This window comes from Pangasianodon hypophthalmus, chromosome 6, assembly GCF_027358585.1.
Source record: "Pangasianodon hypophthalmus isolate fPanHyp1 chromosome 6, fPanHyp1.pri, whole genome shotgun sequence".
NCBI lineage: Eukaryota > Metazoa > Chordata > Actinopteri > Siluriformes > Pangasiidae > Pangasianodon > Pangasianodon hypophthalmus.
In genome coordinates, this window is record NC_069715.1 from 1,225,904 (window position 1) to 1,250,546 (window position 24,643).

At 41.7% G+C, this 24,643-nt stretch overlaps 1 protein-coding gene across 1 annotated transcript in view; it reads right to left on the reverse strand.

Annotated features, from left to right (window-relative positions):
• Positions 1-24,643, reverse strand: part of LOC113524633 (uncharacterized) — an 81,551-nt gene that overhangs the window by 26,274 nt on the left and 30,634 nt on the right. Inside the window, exons 9-15 of the mRNA XM_053234989.1 lie at positions 13,181-13,354; positions 8,307-8,480; positions 7,441-7,608; positions 2,549-2,725; positions 1,851-2,036; positions 1,398-1,571; positions 259-426 (exon numbers count right to left, since the gene is read on the reverse strand). Of these exons, the coding sequence (XP_053090964.1) occupies positions 259-426; positions 1,398-1,571; positions 1,851-2,036; positions 2,549-2,725; positions 7,441-7,608; positions 8,307-8,480; positions 13,181-13,354 (1,221 nt within the window). The remainder of the gene's footprint in view (positions 1-258; positions 427-1,397; positions 1,572-1,850; positions 2,037-2,548; positions 2,726-7,440; positions 7,609-8,306; positions 8,481-13,180; positions 13,355-24,643) is intronic.

Genomic DNA, 24,643 nt, shown 5'->3' on the forward strand with positions numbered 1-24,643 from the left:
ATCAGTGCAAACAAATCCACATTTCTTAATAAAATGGTTAAATATCAGTCTTACTGTTACTATTTATATCTGTTCAAGCACAAAACTCTATTCAGCACTGTTTCATGAATAATCAGCAAACCATCCTTACAATGTGATATAGTGGCATCAAATAATTAAAATTAAATCATTAAGCAGAATTAAGTTATTTTCAAAATGCCAAATGCTGAAGTGATAGAAACATTGCTGTTTATGGTTATCACATTGTTTTTTTCTCACCTCAGTGTTGTTAGATTACATTCAGGGTCCTGCAGTAAATCAGTGAGCAGCTTCACTCCTGATGCTCCAGGGTCATTCCCTCTGAGATCCAGCTCTATCAGGTGTGATGATTTCAGAGCTTCAGCCAGAGCAGTGTATCCTTCCCCTGTTATACTGCAGTCTGAAAGTCTGGGACAAAAGGACAAATAATTGTCTTGTTTTTTTTTAACGTAGAAAAAATTGATCATTCATGCCAAAAAATTTTTTTTTGCACAACTAGAATGTATTTTATTCTATTTTGATACTTTTCAGATGCTTCACATATGCAACATTTATTCAGTTTGAATCGAACCCTACTATTTTTTACCCAACAGACAACAGATTTAAGCTACCTAGGATAATTGATAATAAATACACAGTGCAATTATTCAATTCTCCTAGTAGGAGATAATTTGAATATAATTTTGCTTCATGTGAGCAGAATCTGTATTGTATTGTATGCAGCTGTGTATTTTTGTACTGTGTGTTAAACTGCTGCAAAAAGTAAAGCAATCTGCGACCAAGTTATTTAAGAGATTCTGTTGATTTTCTGATTAGAATGTGGTGACTAAGTATAGACTGAGGGGCCGTTTACACGACAACGTTTTCAGCCAAAAAATGGGAAACTTGTTATGAGTTTTGCCTGTTCGTTTACACGACAACAGCGTTTTGGGGACTGAAAACACATATTTTTGAAAACGAGATTCAAAGTGCAAGTTTTTGAAAACGCCGCCGTTATAGTCTCCATGTAAACACCCAATACGGGAATCTTTGAAAACGGTGATGTCATGCGCGTGCGTAGTAAGTGTTAGGTATGTAGACATGCGCAGGATGTGTCTATTGTAAAGGCAAGCGCAAACAACTACTGGCCTGGCATACGTAATACAGTGTTTTTGGCTGTTATTGTGGATATGTGTAAACGCGAATCGTTTTGAAAACGTTGTTGTGTATACGTGAAACTTTTTGAAAACGCAAGAGAAAAACTTTTCCGTTTTTGACTACATCGTTGTCATGTAAACGTAGCCTAAGTAATCACAGTAATTTGGTACTTTGATCTCAGTGTACAGTCAGAGTTCAATACTGTCAATGTATTAGATGTTTGATTAGTAATTAGATGTTACCTCACAGTCTCCAGTTTACAGTGTGGATTCTTCAGTTCTGCAGAGAGCAGCTTCACTCCTGAATCCTGAATCCTGTTATTACTCAGATTCAGCTCCCTCAGTGTGAAGAATTCTGATCTGAGAGCTGTGAGCAGAGCTGAACATCCTTTCTCTGTCAGATTACACTCACTAAGCCTGAAAGCACAATAAATTACAGTTAACTGTTGGTTTATGGGTAAAAAATATCCCACTAATATCCCATGGTCTGTGTTTGGTGTGTATTTATAGCTTTAAGCAGAAGTGCTTTGGTTAGTTAGTCTGAAAGCAGTTCTCTACATTCAGCCTGTTCTCCTCGAACTACTCATTACTACTGAAAAGATACAGAAACTGGATAAAAGAAACCTGAAATCAAATCATTCAACATTTACATTTGTAACTGAAGTTTCCAAACTGATATAGAATTATAGCTCTTACTGAAGTTTTTCAGGTCTGCAGTGTGGATCCTTCAGTAGATCCTTCAATAAAGCAGAGAGCTCCTCTACTCCGGAGTCTCCTTTTATTTTTCCACTCAGATCCAGATCTGTCTGCAGTACCGGGTTTATACCTAGAACTTCACTCAGATGATCAAAAGCTTTCTGTGCATCAGGACTTTTCAACAACCTGTAGAGGCAAAAAGAACAGAAAAAGGTTAAAAATAATTATACATATTCAGAGCAATGCAGTTAAAATTTTTTTTTTTTTACTGACTGTCCAGTCCACAATGGTGGAACTACTCCTAAGCATTAGTATGCTTACTTCAGCACTTTTCTTGGTTACAATTTCTTGCTTCAATTCATAATTGGAATTAATATTGCAATAAAATTTAGTAATTTTAAATTTAAAAAATACAAACAAAATTTTTTAAAAAATTACACAAATTATACAAATGACACAAAATACACAAATACAAAATTTGTGTATTGCACTTGGGGCAGTGGTGGCTTAGAAGAAAAGAATTTTACTGTATATAATGTACATGTGACAAAAGTCTTTCTCCTTCAAAGATATGTACTGAGCAGCTCTACAGTGGTATAAACAGTGAACCTGAAGCAGTCTGACCAGTGCTACTAATCAACAGAAGTTGCTCACAATTTAAGGGTGGATTTTACAAATACTGGGGAAAAAGAGCTCACCTCAGTGTCTTCAGTTTACATTTTGGATCATTCATTAAATTCCTGAGCTGCTTCATTCCTGATTGTCCGGGGTCATTCCCTCTGAGGTCAAGCTCTATCAGATGTGATGAGGGATTTGATTTCAGAGCTTCAGCCAGAGCAGTGTATCCTTCCTGTTTAATATTACAGTTTGCAAGTCTGGAGAAAGACGAGAAATTTTATTTTAAAAACAGTAAAAAACTTCTGTGTTGTGTACCAGGAAAAGTGGTCACCCTATCGTCACAAGACTGAGAGTTTGAATGTCAGTAATGTCACAGCCATCTGTGGCCAGGAGGCAAAAGAAAAAAACTAGCCATGCTCTCAGGATAGGAGGGGCATACTCTCTCTCCCTTGTCAATCACAGTGACACTATCCAATTGTGGGCATCAATCACTTCCATCAGAGCCACAGAAAATCACATCAAATCCAGAACCTTCAAAGCAGCAGTACTGATTACAGCAGTAGTTTATACACCATAGTAAGAGAACTTGATTGATTTAAATGTGAACACAGAAAAAAATATTCATTCATCTTTAATATGAGGTTTATCCTGGTCAGGGTATTGGTGGATGCAGAGCGTAACCCAGGAATCCTGGGCATGAGGTGGGAATACACTCTGCACTCCAGTCCATCACAAACATTCACACACTCATTCACACCTAGGGGTAATTTGGTGTAGGGAGGTGCAAGAAAACTGGAGAACCTTGAGGTAACCCATTGGGAGAGCATGTGAAACTCCACACAGGCAGTCCCCTGAGTTCAGGATCAAACCAGGAGCCCTGGAGCTGGAAAGCAGAAACACTACACACTACTGCCAAAGAGGACAAGATTAGGTGCATTTTGTGAGACCCTAAAGGGTCATAACTGAAGTCTATTGTCAGGTATTTTCCCCTCGCACTGAGCGCACAAGCACAAGCGCTCAGTGTGCTTAAGCAACCCGCAGGGCGGCAGCACGGCAGCACGGCAGCATGGCAGCGCAACAGTGCGTGTTTCCGTGTCATGTCTTTGTTTACTTTGCCACATCTGTTTTGTTTTGGTTTATGTCCTGTGTTCATGTGTCCTCATATCTGTTTCCATTTACCCTTTAATCAGTTTGTGTATTTAAACCCCCCATTTGTTTGTGTTGGTTGTGAAGTAATGTTTAGTGTTTTGCTGCCTAACTTTACCAAGTATTTTGTTTCTGTGTTTGCTACTGTGATTCTTGATCTCATTCTGTCTCCTGATTTATGTTTTTGGATTACCCCATTATTGTTGTTTGTAGATCGCCTGACCTCTGCCTGTTTCCTGTTTCTGTCTTCGGATTCACGTTTTGGATTTGTCTACTTGCCTCTCTAATAAAACACTTAACTGCAATTGCATACGTCTAAACTCATCATTCTCATGACAGGTTACTTTGCCGTCAACATGGACACAGTGGGAAAGTGAGAGGGATGTAACGCCAGGATCACCATGCCAGCGTTTGACTCAGTGTATTTCCCACAGTGGACTTTCATGTATCCCCCGGACCCCTTTGACGGCTCTGAAAACCTTTTTAAAGGATTCCTGCTTCAGAGCAAATTATATTTTACTAGCCTGTCAAACCCCAAGCCTAAGGAGAACCAGTGGCTGAGGTTCTTCTTGTCCTGTTTCACCTGCCGAGCTCACCAGTGGGCAGAGCTTCTGATTGCCACGGGAACCATGGGCCTAGGAAGTGTGGCAGAATTCGTAGCTCTCATGAGGGTTATTTATGGGAAGGGTGACTATAAATTTGATTTAGAAAATTTTTGGGGGAGGGCCAGCCTGGCAGCTTAGTCCACTCAACAGTTCAGTAGCTACTATGAGGACAGCCAGAGCCAAGCTCCCTCCAGAAGCCAACGTGGTGACCACCCCTACAGAACTCCTTCCAGAGGCCAACAGGGCTCCAGCCACAGGCTGATGGCGTGGCCTCCCAAGTTCTGTTCCTGCACGAGGCTGATGGCACAGCCCCCCAAGTCCTACTCAAGCTCGAGGCCGGTGGTACGACTTCCCAAGTCCTGCTCATGCTAGAGGTCGGCGGTGCAGCCTCCCATGACCTACTCATGCTGGAGACCGATGAGGCAGTCTTCCAAGTCCAGCTCCTGCCTGAGCCTCCCAAGAGTTGCTCACACCTGAGGCTGAAGACACAGCCTCCCATGTCTTGTGCAAGTCTGAGGCTGACTGGAGGGGGGTTCCCAAGACCCACTCATGCTTGAGGCCAATAAGGCAGCCTCCCAAGTCCAGCTCCTGCCTGAGGCAGACAGCGCGACCTCCCAAGATCTACTCAAATGAGAGGCCAACATCATGGCCTCCCAAGCCTTGTTCCCACCTCATGACCCCAGCAAGCCTTTCCCAGCCCTGCCATCTGACCCCACTGAGCCTGTTCCACCCCTGCCACCTGACCCCGGTGTGCCTGTCCCAGCCCCACCACCTGACCCCAGCAACCCTGTCTCAGTCCTGCCACAAGAAGCACCCTTGGGGAGGGGTATTTATATCTATATCTATATCTATCTATCTATCCATCTATATATATATATATATATATATATATATATATATATATATATATATATATATATACACTGCCTTCCTACATTACCCATCAGCCCCTGCACATCACATGTCACTTGTCACATGTCTCAATGAGCACTCACTGTATTACCCCTAATCAGCACCCCTTCTTAAGTCCTGGTCTCTGTGTGTGTTATTGTTGTTGGTGTGCATATGTGTGGTTGTGTGAGCTACAGCCTTGCTAATAGTCTGCCTGTTTTGTATTTATGGTTCTAGTTTTCATAGTTTTGGTTGTTTTGTTTTGCCCTTTATAAAATAAAATCTGCACCTGCATCCGCTGTCTCTGTATAATTGTGACAGAAAGCCTGACTAAACATGGATGCAGCAGATTTTTTCACCATCCAAGAAGCCCCCCTGGAGAGGAACTGCCTGCAGTGGGAGCAAGAGAGGAGGGGGAGTTTGGTCAGAGCCACTCGGGAGTGGCTTGACACCATGCACCCTCTCACGAAATTTTTTGAGGAGGGGACTCCTGACCTAACTAAAACCATCTCCCACCCTCCCTGCCCCACTTCGATATGCCTTCTTTCTCTGCCTTCCTACTCCACTGAGGACGTCCCTCCACCTCTTTGCACTGCTGAGGACGTTGCTTTGCCTTCCCACTCCACTGAGGATGTTGCTCCACCTCTTTTCTCTGCTGAGGACGTTGCATTGCCTTCCTACTCCTATGCCTGCTATGCCTCTTTGCTCTGCGAGAATGCCGCTCCTGCCTCTGGCCTCGTGGAGGACATCGATCCCCTCTCTGGCTGCACGGAGGATGCCGCTCCCACCTCTGGCTTCATAGAGAACGTTGCTGCCCCTCTGGCTCTGCCTTGGGCATCGTTTCCCCTGTTTGCTTAGCGATTGTCATCGCTCTGCACTCGTTCTCCATAGTGGATGTTGCGCCACCCCTCGGCTGCGGAGGAGATTGCACCGCCCTTTCACCTGGTGAGGGTGCTGTGACTTCTGCCTGCCTTATAGTGTGTCACTCCTAAGAACTCCTGTTTTGTGTGTCAGGCGCCAGTACTTAAAGGTGGGTTTCTGTCATGGTTATGCTGAAATCAGTGTATGCCTACATTACCCATCAGTGCCTCCACATCACACATCACTTGTCACATGTCTCACTGAGCACTCACTGTATTACCCCTAATCAGCACCCCTACTTAAGTCCTGGTCTCTATATATGTCACTGTCAAGCTAGTGTCATTGTTGTGCATACTGTATATGTCATTGTGTGTGCCACAGCCTTGCTAATAGTCTGCCTGTTTTGCCTTGTATCTTGTGTTTGTGGTTCGGGTTTTCACAGTTTTGGTTGTTCTGTTTTGCACTTTATAAAATAAAATCTGCACTTGCATCTGCTGCCACTATATAATTGTGACAAAGTGTAGCACAAATAGATATAAACATTTATACTCATTATATAAAATGTTTTTGTGAATATATTTCTTTGATTAATCACATTTTATTGGACAGCAGCTGCTGTGATGGGAAACAGGATTAGCCTATTGGGATGAAGCATTTTTCCTGTTTCTGTTTGAAAGCTATTAACCAGATAGCTACATTATAAGCACAGAGATATGGAGGGGAGATCCGGTGAAGTAGCTGCTTGAGTTTACTGCAAAAGAAAAGTAAAAATAAATAATATGGCTATTATTAAATATGTTATTTTAATCTTTTTCAGTGAAGCTGTCATAAATGCATTTTCTGGCAACATTATTATTATGGAAAGATTATTTGATGGTAGATTGTGCCTTAAATGATTAAATAACAATTAGTGTTATAACTGCTCCTGCTGCTGTCCGACATCCACCTGATATGCTCGAACGCATCACACTTACCAATTTATTTGTACAGATCAGGAAAACAATCGGGATTTTATTTTGTATATTTCCTCATCTCTCAGAAATTAATTTCTGGTTACTCCACTGCTAGCACACCACACAACTCAGTTTTAGACGGGAGTGTGAATTATATATAGCGCAGCATATATACGTTGATTTTAATCTGTGTTTCAGCTCTGTGAGAGGAGCCAGTGCATTTTGTACAATGGCAGTCACTACACTAAAGGTCTGCTGTAAATTCTGAATAGGGTGAAAATGTTGAGCAGTAGTGTGCTATGACCCGTTTCAGGTTTTTTTTCCGAGTTCATGCGAGCCAAATGAAATGAGGCTGCAGGCTGGATTCAGATCTTATGTACCACACATGCACTTGCTTAATACCTATATCATAAACATATTTGATATTTAATGGTAAGTACAATCATGACCATATTTACATGAACATTTTCTTCACAGTAATTGTAATAACGTATTTGATATGTATAAATTTTTCACCTCAGTGTCTCCAGTTTACAGTTTGGATCCTGTAGTAAAACAGTGAGCAGCTTCACTCCTGATGCTCCAGGGTCGTTCCCTCTGAGATCCAGCTCTGTCAGGTGTGATGATTTCAGAGCTTCAGCCAGAGCAATGTATCCTTCCCCTGTTATACTGCAGTCTGAAAGTCTAAACAAAGGACAAAATCATCATATAAACTTATCATTTGTCTGACTACAGACTTCATAAAGAGACACAAAGTACAAGACTTTCACCAAAATTACACCATTTATATCACAATACTGGGCAACATGATTAAAACAACACATTGTGAGATATTCCAGCGGAGGTGTATCACCATATTTTTTAGTTTTGGCCACAAGAACATATGTCTACTCAAGAGAAACCACATTTGCCAGTTAATCAATAGTAATATATAATTACTAGATTACTCATAATTACTAGTACTCAGATGGTTGCTTAAAATCCAAACATTTCTGCAGATAAATTTTTTTATAGTTTATGGACATAGTATCGACTGCACTGGCCACCATATTTGGTTTTGCTTGCTGTGATTTTCTTGTTAGTAATGTTGGCAGCTCTGCAATGAGTCACATTAGAGATGTATAATTTACAAATCTGTTTATATATACTGTATATATAAAACGTAATACTGTCTTTAATATTAATAGGTTTCTTTTCTTTAAAAAACTTTTATCTAACATTAAAGTCCTGCTGAATGTTGCATTTTCAGGTAGCATACAGCTCTACAGATCTAAAGGTAAACATTTCTGTAATTATTTTTCCTCTTTATTCTTGTGCATTAGTTACATAAGCAATAAGCAAAGCTTCAGGTGAAGTCTACCCAATAGGAGAGATGACCTTACCTCAGTTTCTCCAGTTTACAGTTTGGACTCTTCAGTCCAGCACAAAGCCGCTTCACTCCTGAGTCCTCCAGTGGATTACTGCTCAGATCCACCTCAGTCAGTTTGGAGGATTTTGAGCTTAGAACTGTCCGTAAATCCGAGCAGCTTCTCTGTGTCAGGTTACATTCCCTGAGCCTGAAGGCAGAAAATGCCAGAGGAACTCTTAAAACTCTCTCTCTCATTCACACACACACACACACATGATATATATATATATATATATATATATATATATATATATATATATATATATATATATATACACATATACAGTCAGGTCCGGAATTATTTGGACAATGACAGAGTGATTTTGCCTTTATACACCACCACAATGGATTTGAAATAAAACAATCAAAATGTGATCAAAGTGTAGACTTTCAGCTTTATTTTAAGAGGTTCCACAAAAATATGGTATTTACCATTTAGGGGGACCAGTACATAGGACATAGGACCAGTTTTAGTAGTGAGACATGAAAGTTGGGGTTAATTCTCATCATGTGGGGAAATGCTAGACGAAATGCTACCGGACTGATCCTCCTAAGGATCTTAAAAGGCTCATTTTCTTAGATTCCACCTGCAACAGTAGGTCCTTATTCGCCAGCCATACTCTCTTGCCTGGGCAGAACTTGGGCCCGGACGCCGCTTCCAATTGGCAGAGCAGGCCATTCTCAGAGTGGCTGCTGGCAGGGCTGCTCTGGCCTTTCGCCAGAGCCACTATCTGGGGGGAGGGGATTATAGGCTCATAAGTGGGTTTATGTAAGGGTGGGTCCTACTGCCTGGGGAGGGCATTCGGCTTCAGGTTTTTAGTAACTTGCTTGTAGGACAACAAAAAATGGGCATCACCAAATACTTGTAGTGCCCAGATGGCATGATGAAGGCAGTCTTCAATTCACCCCCCTGCCCTGATTAGGTTGTACGCACTGCATAAATCTAATAAAAAAAAAAATCCTTGCCCGCTGTAAGGATTTGAAGGCTGAGTTTATCAAGGGCAGGGAGTACCTGCCCTTCTGCGTGACGGCATTAAGGCCATGGTAATCTATGCAGGGGTGGAGGTCCCCCTCTTTCTTTTTGACAAAAAAGAATTCCGCCCCTGCCGATGATCTAGAGGGGCAGATGAACCCCAGAGATAACACTTCCTTGATATACTCCTCCATGGTTTTGTGTTCAGGAGGTGCCAAAAAAAACATCCTGGCCCTAGGGAGGCGGCAAGTTAGTTGATAGCACAATCAAAAGACCTGTGGGGTGGTAGTGTTTGGGCCTTGCACTTAGAATAGACCTCATGGAGGTTCCCATAGTCTTGGGGCATGCGAGATAAATCCACCAGTTCCACCTTGGTCGGTGGAGGGATGACTATTCCGGAGGGATGACTAAGGCAGCCCTGGGTGCAATGGGTGCCCCAAACTGAGATAGTGCCGGTGGATCAGTCGATACAAAGGTTGTGTTGTTGTAACCAACAACATGGGAATCCCAAGATCAGATGTACCTGGGTCATGTAGAAGGTCAGTCGCTCAGTATAGTGACCCAAGCGAAGGGTGACCGCGGATGTCTAAGTGGCTATGGGCCTAGTGGCTTGGCTAGCAAAAGCCTAACAGTTGTCTGTCCAGCACAAAGACTGGTAATGGATGGGCAACCTTATCTTTTGAACCAAGGTCTTGTCAATAAAATTGCCAGCCAGTCAATAAAGACCAGCAAATTAGTTTCTTTTCCAGCTGCCCAAAAATTTGTGACTGGCAGGACAGGTAAGAGACAGAGTCTAGTGCTGTCACAGATCCTCCTTCCTGGGATGACCACCGCCTTTTGGCATCAGGCGGGGGCAATGCAAACACCAGTGACCCATCTGACCACAATATAAACACCTGTTCTCCCACCTCCGAGACTCAAATGCATCGGCTCAGCAGGTGGCTCTTCTGGTTCGGACCTACTGAGACAAGCCGGGGAGGCCCGGTCATACTTGCGTAGGGCTGAGCCTTGGTAATCTTGGCTCAGCTTGTGCAGTTGAGTCATGAGCTGATACATGACTTGGCTCCATGGGGCGAAACGGGCTGGGGCTGTAACAGAGCTGACATGTACAGACACTCCTTGAATCTCTACAAACAGCACCGCCAAGGCCTGCTCATGTTTCCCCAGGGCAGTTGCCTGGCCGGCCATGATTTCTCCTATTCGCTACAGATTTGCTGGTCTCGTGGCATGCGAGTAGGGTCCCACAAGTCCAAATATACATATATATATATATATATATATATATATATATATATATATATAAAAAAAATATATATATATATATATATATATATATATATATATTGTCGAGCCAAGTCATGTGTGTGTGTGTATATATATATATATATATATATATATATATACACACACACACACACACACACACACACACACACAGATCAGCCATAACATTAAATCCGCTTACAGTTAAAGTGAATAATATTGATTATCTCATTACAATGGCACCTGTCAAAGGGTGGGATATATTAGGCAGCAGGGCCAAGTTGTGATGGCTAGACTACTGGGTCAGAGCATCTCCAAAATGGCAGGTCTTGTGGGATGTTCCCGGTACGCAGTGGTTGGTACCTAGCAATATTGGTCCAAGGAAGGACAACCAGTGAACTGGCAACAGGGTCATGGGCACTGAAGGCTCATGGACGTGCATGGGGAGCGAAGGCCAGCCCACCTGGAACAGATCCCACAGAAGAGCTACTTAGCACAAATTGCTGAAAAGATTAACGGAGGCTATGGTAGAAAGGTGTGAGAACACACAGTGCATTGGAGCTTGCTGCGTATGGGGCTGCGTAGCTGCAGACCGGTCAGAGTGCCCATGCTGACCCCTGTCCACTGCCAAAAGTACCCACAATGAGCATGTGAGCATCAGAACTGGACTATGAAGCAACGGAAGAAGGTGGCCTGGTCTGATGAATCACGTTTTCTTTTACATCATGTGAATGGCCGGGTGCGTGTGCGTTGCTCCCCTTGGGGAAGAGATGGCACCAGGATGCACTATGGGAAGAAAGCAAGCCCGTGGAGGAAGTGTGATGCTTTGCAAAATGGAGGCCATACCTCACAGGTTACACGACTTAAAGAATCTGGTGCTAACGTCTTGCTGATACCACAGCACACCTTCAGAGGTCAGTGGTTATTGCTGGGGATGGTGCCACCTGGGGGCTGTGGAGATGGCTTGGGGATCACATATGGGGAGCTGTACTGTAATGGCTTGGGACTGCGATTGCTGTAGTGGCTTTGGGGCTGCAGTTGCCACGAGCAGCTTCGTACTCAGGACTCCATCAGTGGACAGTGGATAGATTTTCAACCAGCCGGACTTCTTACAAAAACTGTGATGAATTTATTGGTTGCACAATTGCACTATTTGTCCATATAGTACACAATAGAAGGGATTTATTTATAATCGCACTATCCGTTGCACCCAGATGAGGATGGGTTCCCTTTTTGAGCCTGGTTCCTCTCAAGGTTTCTTCCTCATATCATCTCAGGGAGTTTTTCCTTGCCACCGTCGCCACTGGCTTGCTCATTAGGGATAAATTCACAGTGATAAATTCAAATATTTACAATATATTATTGTGGATCCATTTATATCTGTAAAGCTGCTTTGTGACAATGTCCATTGTTAAAAGCGCTATACAAATAAAATTGAATAAAATTGAAACAGTGTAGTCCATGCCTTAGCACAGTATTACAATATTATGCATGTGGTTTTAATAATATGGCTGTTTATATATGTACAAATATATACACACATATACACACACACACACATATATATATGTATATATATATATATATATATATATATATATATATATATATATATATATATATATATATGTGTGTGTGTTTGTGCGTGTGTGTGTGTCAGAACCAAGTGCGGGACCAGAGCAAACAGGAAAGCGCATTCTAGCCTCCAAACGCTTTATGCAAAACCAGTGCTTCCGTGCTCTGCTACTGGAACAAACACTGGACCAACTGAGGGGGATAGCAAGTGTGAGTGTGATAGTGCTTCTGTGACTCAGCAGGAGCACCAAAGCTGCTGGCCCGAACACATCAGCTCAGTGGGGAGGCGGGGAACAAACTTGAAATGCCCCTTAACTGATGGTGTTCTCAGACACCCACTAACAAGGGATAGTTTTATCCATCACTGATTCCCCAAATCACAGTCTTAGCAAGAGATTCCCTTTGTTAAGTCTTGAAGAATGCCTCTACACTTCTGGCTTAATAGTAATTTTTCTATTAAGTAATTGAACCTCAATAAATCTTTTCTAATTTCTAAACCTCAATAAATCTTCTCTAAAACCTAAACCTCAATAAATCCTTTCTAATGCCTGAACCTCAATAAATTTTCTTTAAATTTTAGCTTTACTGAAAATACTGATCAGAGCAGTGTGAAGCCGCTCTGTACCTGGAGCAGAATTATGTCCGGATACGGAGTGAAGCAACTGGAGGCCTTATGAAAGGGCGCGGCCAGGTGATTGCCTGCTCAGGAGCCTCGTGCTCTAAAAGCCCTTGTAGGTAGCCATGGATTTGCCTGAGAAGGCCCCCATAACATTACAGATAGTTATTCAGCCTGCTCACTTTAGTGATCCATGCTCAGAATACCTTTTATGTGTAATTCATAGCACCATGTGCTCATTTTTAATGATCTGCTCACTGATACTGCTCTGTGTGCTCAGGTCATCCTCTCTATTAAACACTAATTGTGGTGACTAAGATAAGGAACAACAATATTTTGGTACTTCCAACTCAGTGTACAGTCAGAGTTCAATACTGTCAATGTATTAGATGTTTATCTGTTAGACGTAATTAGACATTACTTCACAGTCTCCAGTTTACAGCATGGATTCTTCAGTTCTGCACAGAGCAGCTTCACTCCTGAATCCTGAATTCTGTTCTTACTCAGATTCAGCTCCTCCAGGGTGGAGGATTCTGATCTGAGAGCTGTGAGCAGAGCTGAACATCCCTTCTCTGTCAGATTACACTCACAGAGCCTGAAAGCACACACAAAAAAAATACAGTTAACTGTGGATTTATGGATAGAAAATATCCCATTAATATCCCATGGTCTCTGTTTGGTGTGTATTTATGGCTTTAAGCAGAAGTGCTTTGGTAAGATAATCTAAAAGCAGTTCTCTACATGCAGCCTGTTCTCCTCAAACTACTCACTACTACTGAAAAGATACAGAAACTGGATAAAAGAAACCTGAAAACAAATCATTCAACATTTACATTTGTATTATTACAAATAATATATTTCTTACTGAAGTTTTTCAGGTCTGCAGTGTGGATCCTTCAGTAAAGCAGAGAGTTGCTCTACTCCTGTGTCTCCTTCGATTTTCCTACTCAGATTCAGATCTGCCTGCAGTATCGGGTTTACACCCAAAATTTCATTCAGATGATCATAAGCTTTCTGTACATCAGGACTTTTCAACATCCTGTAGAGAAAGAACAGAGAAATGCAAACACTAATCATATTTACACCAATGCATTGTTTTTTTAGTTAATGTCCAGTCCACGATGGTTGAAAGAGTGGAACACTACTCCTAAGCATTAGTACGTTTACTGAAGCACTTTTCTTCCTTAAAATTTCTTACTTCAATTTATAATTGGAATTAATTAACTATTTAAGAAGATGTTAAAAAATCCAAGTAACCATGCATTTGTGTAGTGCAATTGGGGCAGTGGTGGCTTAGAAGAAAAGAATCTTACTGCATGTAATATACATGTGACAAAGTCTTTCTTCTACAAAGATTTGTACTGATCAGCTCTACAGTGGTATAAACAGCGAAACTGAAGCAGTCTGACCAGTGCTACTAATCAACAGAAATTACTCACAATTTAAGGCTGGATTTTACAAATACTGGGGGAAAAGAGCTCACCTCAGTTTCTTCAGTTTACATTTTGGATCATTCATTAAATTCCTGAGCTGCTTCATTCCTGATTCTCCGGGGTTATTCCCTCTGAGATCCAGCTCTAGCAGGTGTGATGCGGGGTTTGATTTCAGAGCTTCAGCCAGAGCAGTGTATCCTTCCTGTTCAATATTACAGTCTGAAAGTCTGGATGAAGAGGAGAAATGTTTAGTTTAAACACATTAACATAGGCTCCTGTGTGGTGAAACAGGAAAAGCACCTCTCCCCTGTCAATCACAGTAGCTGCGTTTACATGGACACTAATAATCCGATCTAATGTAAACATGTCAATCGGAATGAATTGGCCAAAACTGATTAAAATTTAATTCGGATCGTAAGGGGTGGTTTAAACCTTTTCTAATCCGATGGAGAGGACATGTAAACACTTCATCAGATTGAAAATGAAACCAGATAGTTCTGCGCATGTGCAATGACGTACAAATCATGTAATGACGTATGACGCATGGCTGTCAGCGGTATTGGAGCTCTGACCGTAGCCTCACCAGGTGCTATGTTCCCCTCCACCATTGAGCATAGTGTCATAAATGACTGTCGTGTCATCCTAAAATTCTCCTTCCACTCCTCGTCTGTGAAGTGGTGCAAGACGACGTTGTCCCACCAGTCCTTGCTTCGGACCCTCATCCACAGACGCCTTGTTCTGGGCTCGGGAAGGGGCATTTTAATTGCTTGATAAATACACGCAGTACCGCACAAAACGTCACGCGCTCGTCGTCTTCTAATTAGCAGAAATAGGCAAATGTTAAGTCTGCTTTTTAAAACGAAAAAAAGAAGCAATGGAAAGAGAGTGGCTGCTAGTATCTGCATGTTGGAATGGCGGGAAACGTGTATTCGTGCACTGTGCGCATGTCAGAAGGTCAAATCCGATTCTGTCATGTAAACACGCATATCAGCCCGATTACTTTATTCAGCGCTCTTGTAAATACTGTGATCGGATTAATCAATCTGATCGATTTCATTCCGATTGAAACAAAAAGTGTCCATGTAAACGTGACTAGTGACACTAGCCAATCGTGGGCATCGATTACTTGTTAGCCTGATCCTAGCTAAGCTGTCATGTGTCACTGAGAAAAAGGTCTTCGAATAGAGCAGAGATAACCAACCTTCATGAACATTAAAAATGGAAAAAATTTGCTATGTTCAGGGTTGTACACACTGTGTGCAGTGTACCGTTTATCATCACTGTGTTAATGTGCGTTAAACTTCTATCAGAGCCAGAGCAAATCAAATCTAATCCAGAACCTTCAGTGCAGCAGTACTGATTACAGCAGTAGTTTATACACAATAGTAAGAGAACTTTATAGATTTAAATGTGAACACTGAGAAAAATATTCATTAATTCATCTTATGAAATTTATCCTGGTCAGGGTGGTGGTCTATGCAGAGCCTATCCCAGGAATCCTGGGCATGAGGTGGGACTACACCCTGCACTCCAGTCCATCACAAACATTCACACACTCATTCACACCTAGGGATAATTTAGCATAGGGAGGTGGGAAGAAACTGGAGAACCTCGGGGAAACTCACAGGGACAGCATGTGAAACTCTACACAGACAGTCCCTTGAGTACAGGATCAAACGAGGAACCCTGAAGCTGCAAGGCGGCAACATTACACCAATACTGCCAAAGATTAGGTGCAGAAATCAGACCACACACCTGAGTCTCTCAGGGCGGCAGTGTGGATCCTTCAGTAGAGCAGAGATCTGCTTCACTCCTGAGTCTCCGAATATTTTCCCACTCAGATCCAGTTCTCTCTCCAGTAAAGGGTTTGTACCCAGAACTTCAGTTAAAGAAGCACAGGCTTCCTCTGCTTCAGCTCTTTTCAATAAACTGCAGAGAAAAAAGAACAAAACAATTACACCTACAGGTGTAGGTGAGGGCTGTCAGACTCAAATTTTGCCCGGGCTACATCAGTATTTTTTAGGACTGTAACTGAAGTTTATATATAATCTTTTACTTATGTAACATATTCTATTAATTACCACAAATAACCTAGACTCTGAAATTATTCGAAATTAGAAAATTAGAGAATTTAGAGAATTTGTAGCAAAAAAAATAGAATAAGGTGTTTCTAAACAAAAGAAGGGCTAAAAGAAACTATTGCACAAGTGTGTGCACTATTAGATAATAACATTTATACTCATTATTTAAATGTTTTTATGAATGCATTCCTTTGTTTAATCACATTTTATTGGACAGCAGCTGCTGTGATGAGAAACAGCATAAGCCTATTGGGATGAAGCATTTTTCCTGTTTCTGTTTGAAAGCTATTAACCAGATAGCTACATTATAAGCACAGAGATATGGAAGAGAGAGCTGGTGAAGTAGCTGCTGGAGTTTACTGCAAAAGAAAAGTAAAAATAAATAATATCCCTATTAATAAATATGTTATTTTAATCTTTTTCAGTGAAGCTGTCATAAATGTATTTAATGGCAACATTATTAATATGTAAAGATTATTTGATGGTAGATTGTGCCTTAAATGATTAAATAACAGTTAGTGTTCTAACTGCTCCTGCTGCTGTCTGACATCCACCTGATATGCTCGAGCGCGTCACACTTACCAATTTATTTGTACAGATCAGGAAAACAATCGGGATTTTATTTGTATATTTTCTCATCTCTCAGAAATTAATTTCTGGTTACTCCACTGCTAACACAACACACAACTCCTTTTTAGACGCAAGTGTGAATTATATAAAGCGCAGCACACAGACGTTGATTTTAATCTGTGTTTCAGCTCTGTGAGAGGAGCCAGTGCACGCTGTACAATGGCAGTCACTACACTAAAGGTCTGCTGTAAATTCTGAATAGGGTGAAAATGTTGAGCAGTAGTGTGCTATGACCCGTTTCACTTTTTTCATACAAGCTGAATGAAATGAAGCTGCAGGCCGGATTCAGATCCTATGTACCACACATGTACTTGCTTAATACCTATATCATAAACATATTTGATATTTAATGGTAAGTACATTCATGAACATATATACACGTGTTTGTTATGTATAATTTGCTCACTTCAGTGTCTCCAGTTTACAGTCTGGATCCTGTCGTAAAACAGTGAGCAGCTTCACTCCTGATGCTCCAGGGTCGTTCCCTCTGAGATCCAGCTCTATCAGGTGTGATGATTTCAGAGCTTCAGCCAGAGCAATGTATCCTTCCCCTGTTATACTGCAGTCTGAAAGTCTGAAACAAAGGACAAAATCATCATATAAACTTATCATTTGTCTGACTATAGACTTAATAAAGAACGACAAAGTGCAAGAGCTTCACCAAAATTACACCATTAACTTTAAGTCATCGTACTGTGCAACATGATTAAAACAACACATTGTGAGATTTTAAAGTGGCAATGCATCACCATATTTTTCACAAGAACATATGTCTACTCAAGAGAAACTATATTTGCTAGTAAATCAATAGTAATTTATAAAGTAAGCTTATATACTCAGATGGTTGCTTATAAATCCAAACATTTCTGCAGATACATTTTTACAGTTTATGGACCTAGCATCGACCGCACCAGCCAACATCATATTTGGTTTTGCCTGCAGTGATTTTTTTGTTAGTAATGTTGCAGCTCTACAATGAGTAAAGCTAAGGATGTATTATAATTTATAATTTACAACCATTATTTACAAACATTATATATATATATATATATATATATATTTGTGATTTTGCCTTTATACACCACCACAATGGATTTGAAATAAAACAATCAAGATGTGATCGAAGTGTAGACTTTCAGCTTTAGTTTAAGAGGTTCCACAAAAATATGGCATTTACCATTTAGGAATTACAGCCACTTTCAACAAAGTACCTCCATTTTCAGGGGCTCAAAGGAGAACTGGAGCCCATGTTCTCAAAACTCAAATGCTGAGTTTCCTCCCTGGATGCTTTGCCAGGTCTTCACTGCAGCCACCTTCAGTTGCTGCTTGTTTGTGGGTCTTTCTGCCTTCAGTCTTGTCTTCAGTAAGTGAAAAGCATGTTCTATTGGGTTGAGATCAGTCGACTGACTTGGCCATTGAAGAATATTCCATTTCTTTGCCTTCAAAAAGTCTTGAGTTGCTTTCGCAGTATGTTTACGGTCATTATCCACCTGCACTGTGAAGCGGCGTCCTATCAGTTTTGCTGAATGTGAACAGAGAGTATAGCCCTATACACCTCAGAATTCATCTTGCTAATTCTGTCAGCAGTCACATCATCAATAAACACCAGTGAGCCCATTCCATTGGCAGCCATACATGCCCATGCCATAACACTGCCTCCACCATGTTTGACACATGATGTGGTATACTTTGGATCATGAGCTGTTCTTTTCTTTTGCCATACTTTTCTCTTCCCATCATTTTTGGTACAAGTTAATCTTGGTTTCATCAGTCCAAAGAATCTTATTCCAGAACATGGGAAGCTTTTTTAGATGTTTTCTGGCAAAGTCTAATCTGGCTTTCCTGTTCTTGAATGTTACCAGTGGTTTGCACCTTGTTGTAAACCCTCTGTATTTACATTCATGAAGGCGTCTCTTGATTGTAGATTTTGACAATGATACGCCTACCTATCTCCCTTATAGATTTATGTTGTTTTTTCAGCCTAATGATGGCCTCCTTCACTTGCATTGAGATCTCCTTGGACTTCATATTGGTAGCTCCAGTCGAACAGCTGCCAAATGCCAACTCAATATCTGATATCAACTCCAGACCTTTTATCTGCTTCATTTGTCTTGAAGTAACGAGGGAATGGACCGCACCTGGTCAGTTAACTTCTTGTCAGCCAATTGTCCAAATACCTTTGAGCCCCTGAAAATGGAAGTACTTTGCTTAAAATGACTGTAACGAGAAGCTGGCAGGGGTGGGGGTACAGGTTTGCTGTTGTCTCGGAGATGGTGCTTCACACCGCTCTCCTTGTCTCATCTCAACATCTCATCCTTTGAATTCCATGTAGTTACAGTTACCTCTCCAGTCAACCTTCTCATCGTTGTCATCTACCGACCTCCTGGTCCCCTCGGGGCCTTCCTTGAAGAAATGGACATGCTTCTCAGTCTTTTCTCTACTCACACCCCTCTTACTGTCCTTAGAGACTTCAACCTCCCTGCTGACAAGCTCCAGTCCTCTTGCCTTCTCCCTCTTCTCCATTCCTTTTCCTTAACTTTCAACAGCTGTCCTCCTACACATAAAGGAGGTAACACCCTGGACCTTGTCTTCAGCCGCCCCTTTCCTACTTCAGACATCTATGCTACCCCTCTCCACATCTCTGACCATCTCTTGGTATCCTTCACCATCACCCTCCCTATCCTGCCTAAAATCACCAGCCATCTATATTTCTCTCCCACTCGTAAAAACCTTCACTCTATCTCCCCTTCCTCCTTAGCTTCCTGCACCCTATCATCTCTTCCTGTCCCTGACTCCTTTTCCTCCCTACCATTGGAGCTAGCCACTGACACTTTCCTCTCCTCACTTTCCTCATCCTTGGACCTCCTCTGTCCTCTATTCTCTAAACCCAGGAAGATTTCCAGCCCTGCTCCTTGGCTATCAGATGTGTTGCGCAGTAATCAGAGAGAATTAAGAACAGCAGAGAGGAAGTGGAAGAAATCGCAACTTGACAAAGATCTGGTCTCCTACCGTGCTCTCCTTTCCAAATTTTCATCTGAAGTGACTTCTGCTAAGACTGCCTTCTGAAAAGCTGGAATCCTCTGCACAAGATCCTTGCAAGCTCCACAACATCTTTTCTTCACTACTCAACCCTCCGGCTCCTCCTGCTCCATCCTCCCTGACTGCTGAAGACTTTGCCACTTTTTATGATGAGAAGATTGGAAAAATCTGCCAGACATTCACTTCTACTCCTACTCCTACACTACACACTGAGGATTCTCCTTCTCATTTGCCGACACAGTTTTCTAAACTAACAACAGAAGAGATTCTGCAAATCATCTTATCCTGCAATCCTACCACCTGCCCACTGGATCCAATCCCTTCCACAATGCTCCAGACCATCTCTCAAGACCTTCTCCCCTTCATCACCACTATCTTCAATGGCTCCATAACATCTGGTCATGTACCAACTTCATTCAAGAGAGCAAGAGTTATTCCCATCCTGAAGAAACCCACTCTAGATCCCTCTGACATCAGCAACTACCGACCGGGATCACGTCTCTCTTTTCTTTCTAAAACCCTTGAACGAACTGTCTATAATCAGCTGTCTTGCTATCTCTCACAGAACAACCTCCAAGATCCCAATCAGTCTGGCTTCAAACCGGCACACTCCACAGAGACTGCCCTTTTGGCCGTCACTGAGAAGCTACATGCCGCTAGATCAGCTAAACTGTCTTCAGTTATCATCCTCCTTGACCTTTCAGCAGCGTTTGACACGGTGAACCACAAGACTCTCTTATCCACCCTCATGAGCCTAGGAATTCGTGGTGCAGCATGGCAATGGTTTGCTTCCTACCTGGAAGGTCTGTCATATCAGATGATACAGAGGGGATCCACATCTGCTCCCCGCAGAGTCTCCACTCGTGTTCCACAAGGCTCAGTACTTGGTCCTCTCCTGTTCTCCCTCTATACTCAATCTCTTGGTGCGGTCATATCCTCACATGGGTTTTCATACAACTTCTATGCAGATGACACTCAACTCATCCTCTCCTTCCCTCCCTCAGACTCGTGGATGACAGCTCATCAGATGAAACTTAATCCCACCAAAACTGAACTGCTGTTCATCCCAGGTGATTCATCCCCATCTCAGGATCTTGCAATTTCCCTAGACAATTCTCTGATCTCGCCTTCGGTTACTGCACGCAACCTTGGGGTAACCATGGACAATCAACTGTCCTTCTCCTCTCACACTGCTAATCTGACACGCTCATGTCGATTTCTCCTTTATAACATCAGAAGAATTTGTCCATTTCTTTCCTTACAGGCCACACAGGTGCTTGTTCAGTCCCTTGTTATTTCAAGACTGGACTACTGCAACTCACTCCTGGCATGCCTCTGAGCGCCATTCGTCCTCTGCAAATGATCCAGAATGCAGCTGCACGATTGGTTTTCAACCTTCCTAAATTTTCCCACACCACCCCATTGCTGCGCTCCCTCCACTGGCTTCCTGTAGCTGCCCACATCAGATTTAAAACACTGATGCTTGCCTACAAAGCCAAAAACGAACCAGCACCCACTTATCTCAAAGCACGTATCACACCTCGAGCGGTACCACGCTCCCTCCGATCCTCTAGCACTGCTCGACTGGTCCCACCATCTCTCAGGGTACAAGGAAGGCATGCATCAAGACTCTTCTCTGTTCTAGCACCAAGGTGGTGGAATGAACTTCCCCTAGATGTCCGAACAGCTGAGTCACTGGCAGTCTTCAAACAACGTCTAAAGACTTACCTCTTCATAAAGTACTTAAATTAGCACTTTCACAAAAAAAAAAAATAAAAAAAATAAATAAATAAAAAACACCTCCCCAACAGAGTTTTGGACTGATGGTATTCCTAGTTTGTGACCTAGCGAGCCAATATCAGAACGTATTTTTGATAGACTTCAAAGCATATATATATATATATATATATATATATATATATATATATATATATATGTATAAATATACACACACACACCCAGATCAGCCATAACATTAACATTAAATCCAATGACAGGTGTAGTGAATAACATTGATTATCTCGTTACAATGGCCTCTGTCAAGGGATGGGATATATTAGGCAAGTGAACAGTCAGTTTTCGAAGTTGATGTGTTGGAAGCAGGAAAAATGGGCAAGCATATGGATCTGAGCACGTTTGACAAGGGCCAAATTGTGATGGCTAGACTACTGGGTCAGAGCATTTCCAAAACAGCAGGTCTTGTGGGGTGCTCCCGGTATGCAGTGGTTAGTACCTACCAAAAGTGGTCCTGGTGACAGGGTCATGGGTTCCCATAGCTCACTAATGTATGTGGAGAGCAAAGACCAACCCTTCTAGTCCGATCCCACAGAAGAGCTACCGTAGCACAATGTGCTGAAAAAGTTAATGCTGGCTCTTATAGAAAGGTGTCAGAACACACAGTGCATTGCAGCTTGCTGCATATGGGGCTGCTTAGCCACACACTGGTCAGAGTGCCCAATCTGACCCCTGTCCACCGCCGAAAGCTCCTACAATGGGCTCGTGAGCATGAGAACTGGACCATGGAGAAATGAAATGTGGTCGGGTCTGATGAATCACGTTTTCTCCTTTACATCATGTGGATCGCCTGGTACATGTAGGTCACTTACCTGGGGAAGAGATGTCACCAGGATGCAAGTCAAGCCCGTGGAGGCGTGATATTGTGTGCAATGTTCTGCTGGGAAACTTTGGGTTCTGGCATTCATGTGGATGTTACTTTGACACATACAACCTACCTAAACATTGTTGCAGACCAAGTACACCACATGGCAATGATATTCCCTAATGGCAGTGGCCTGTTTCAGCAGGATAACGTGCCCTGCCACACTGCAAAACTGTTCAGGAATGGTTTGAGGAACATGACAAAGCATTCAAGGTTTTGAAGGCCCCACCTTGCAACTTACAGGATTTAAAGGATCTGCTGCTTACTACCTGGTGCCAGATACCACAGCACACCTTCAGAGGTCTTGTGTAATTAATTGCATGTCCATCGCAACCTTCCAGACAGCTTTCTGATCCAGCCATGAGAATGGTTTCAATAAATTCTTCTTTTGTCAAAAGCATTCTTAAAGCTATCTGAAAAAAAAAAAAAAATATATATATATATATATATATATATATATATACATATATATATATAAAGTATGAAAAATTTTGGAAGCTATTTTCCAAGAAGTGTTAATTTCCCCTATGTATGGAGACTTTTGGGAAACCCTGTATTATATAGAATATAATATTGAGTTTTATATTATTAATAGGTTTCCTTTTCTTTAAAAAACCTTTATCTAACAGCAAAGGGAAATAAATCTGGAATGAGATGTTCAACAAGCACATATGGGAGTGACGGTCAGGCGTCCACATACTTTTGGCAATACAGTGTGTGTGTTACTCGGTCTCATTTCCTAAGTTCCTAGCTCTATAGTGGTTCCTGGTTTCAACTTGTATCTGTTTCCTATTTTTGTGTATGGATGATCCTTTTATAATGCTGCTTAACTGTGTACCTACCATTGCTTCAGATTTTGACAATGTTTTGTGGATCACAAATAAACACCATTTTGATTTTAGGCAGTTGCATTCAGCTTCTCTACACACATTACAGCAAGATTTGCAACAACAAATAAGAAATGTGTGTGCACCATACTAAACATGTTTGAAAAGACTTTGCAAAGACTTAGAAAAAGAAGAAAAATTCTCCTCCCTTTTCTAATAGCTGAATTTTTTTGGGCTAGTTTCAGGTATTTTTGTGCAGTTTTTGAGATATAGGTAGGGTGGAACATGTGCTGAGCCCTACCACCAGTGCACATTGGCTGTCTTGACCTTATGATTAATTAGCTATGTTTAATTTGTTGTTTTCTGTTGTTCATTTGAGGTGTAGGGGGATTTATATGCAACCCTTCATGTAAAGTCTACTCAATAGGAGAGATGAACTTACCTCAGTTTCTCCAGTTTACAGTTTCGACTCTTCAGTCCAGCACAAACCAGCTTCACTCCTGAGTCCTCCAGAGGATTACTGCTCAGATCCACTTCAGTCAGCTTGGAGGATTCTGAGCTGAGAACTGTGTATAAAGCCAAGCAGCTTCTCTCTGTCAGGTTACACTCACTGAGCCTGAAAGTAGAAAATGTCAGAGGAACTCATAAAACATTGAGCTCTTTGTGAATACAAACACAAAAATAAAACAGAAAATCACTGCTACTATACAGAGTATATTCACGGTATTACCACAACTATTATCAGTATTAGGGAGGCACTGATACAGTTTTTTCAGTCTGAGTATTAGTACATATTTTGTGGTACTCTATATCAATACTGATACTGAAATGAGTAACCTACTTTTTAAATTTTTATTTATCACTAATCAATCAGGGAACATTTTGTTTCACTCTCTTTATGCTGGTTGCTGCCATGTGCTGTTAGTAATGAACCCTTGATGAGTTTTGATGATTAAACAGTATATTTAATAGATGGTGTGAGGGAGAGCTGAACCATGACTCTCTAGCAAGGTATCAAACCTGGCAAAAGGAAGTGTGTGTCTCAAGGGTACTCAGTGCTCGCAGAACTTAAAAGCTCTCTCCCTCTCTCTTTCACACTCTCTCTCGCTCTCACACACACACACATGCAATAGTTATTCGACTCGCTCACTTTAGTGATCCATGCTCAGATTACCTTTGATGTGTGCAAATCACTGCACCTTGTGCTCATTTTTA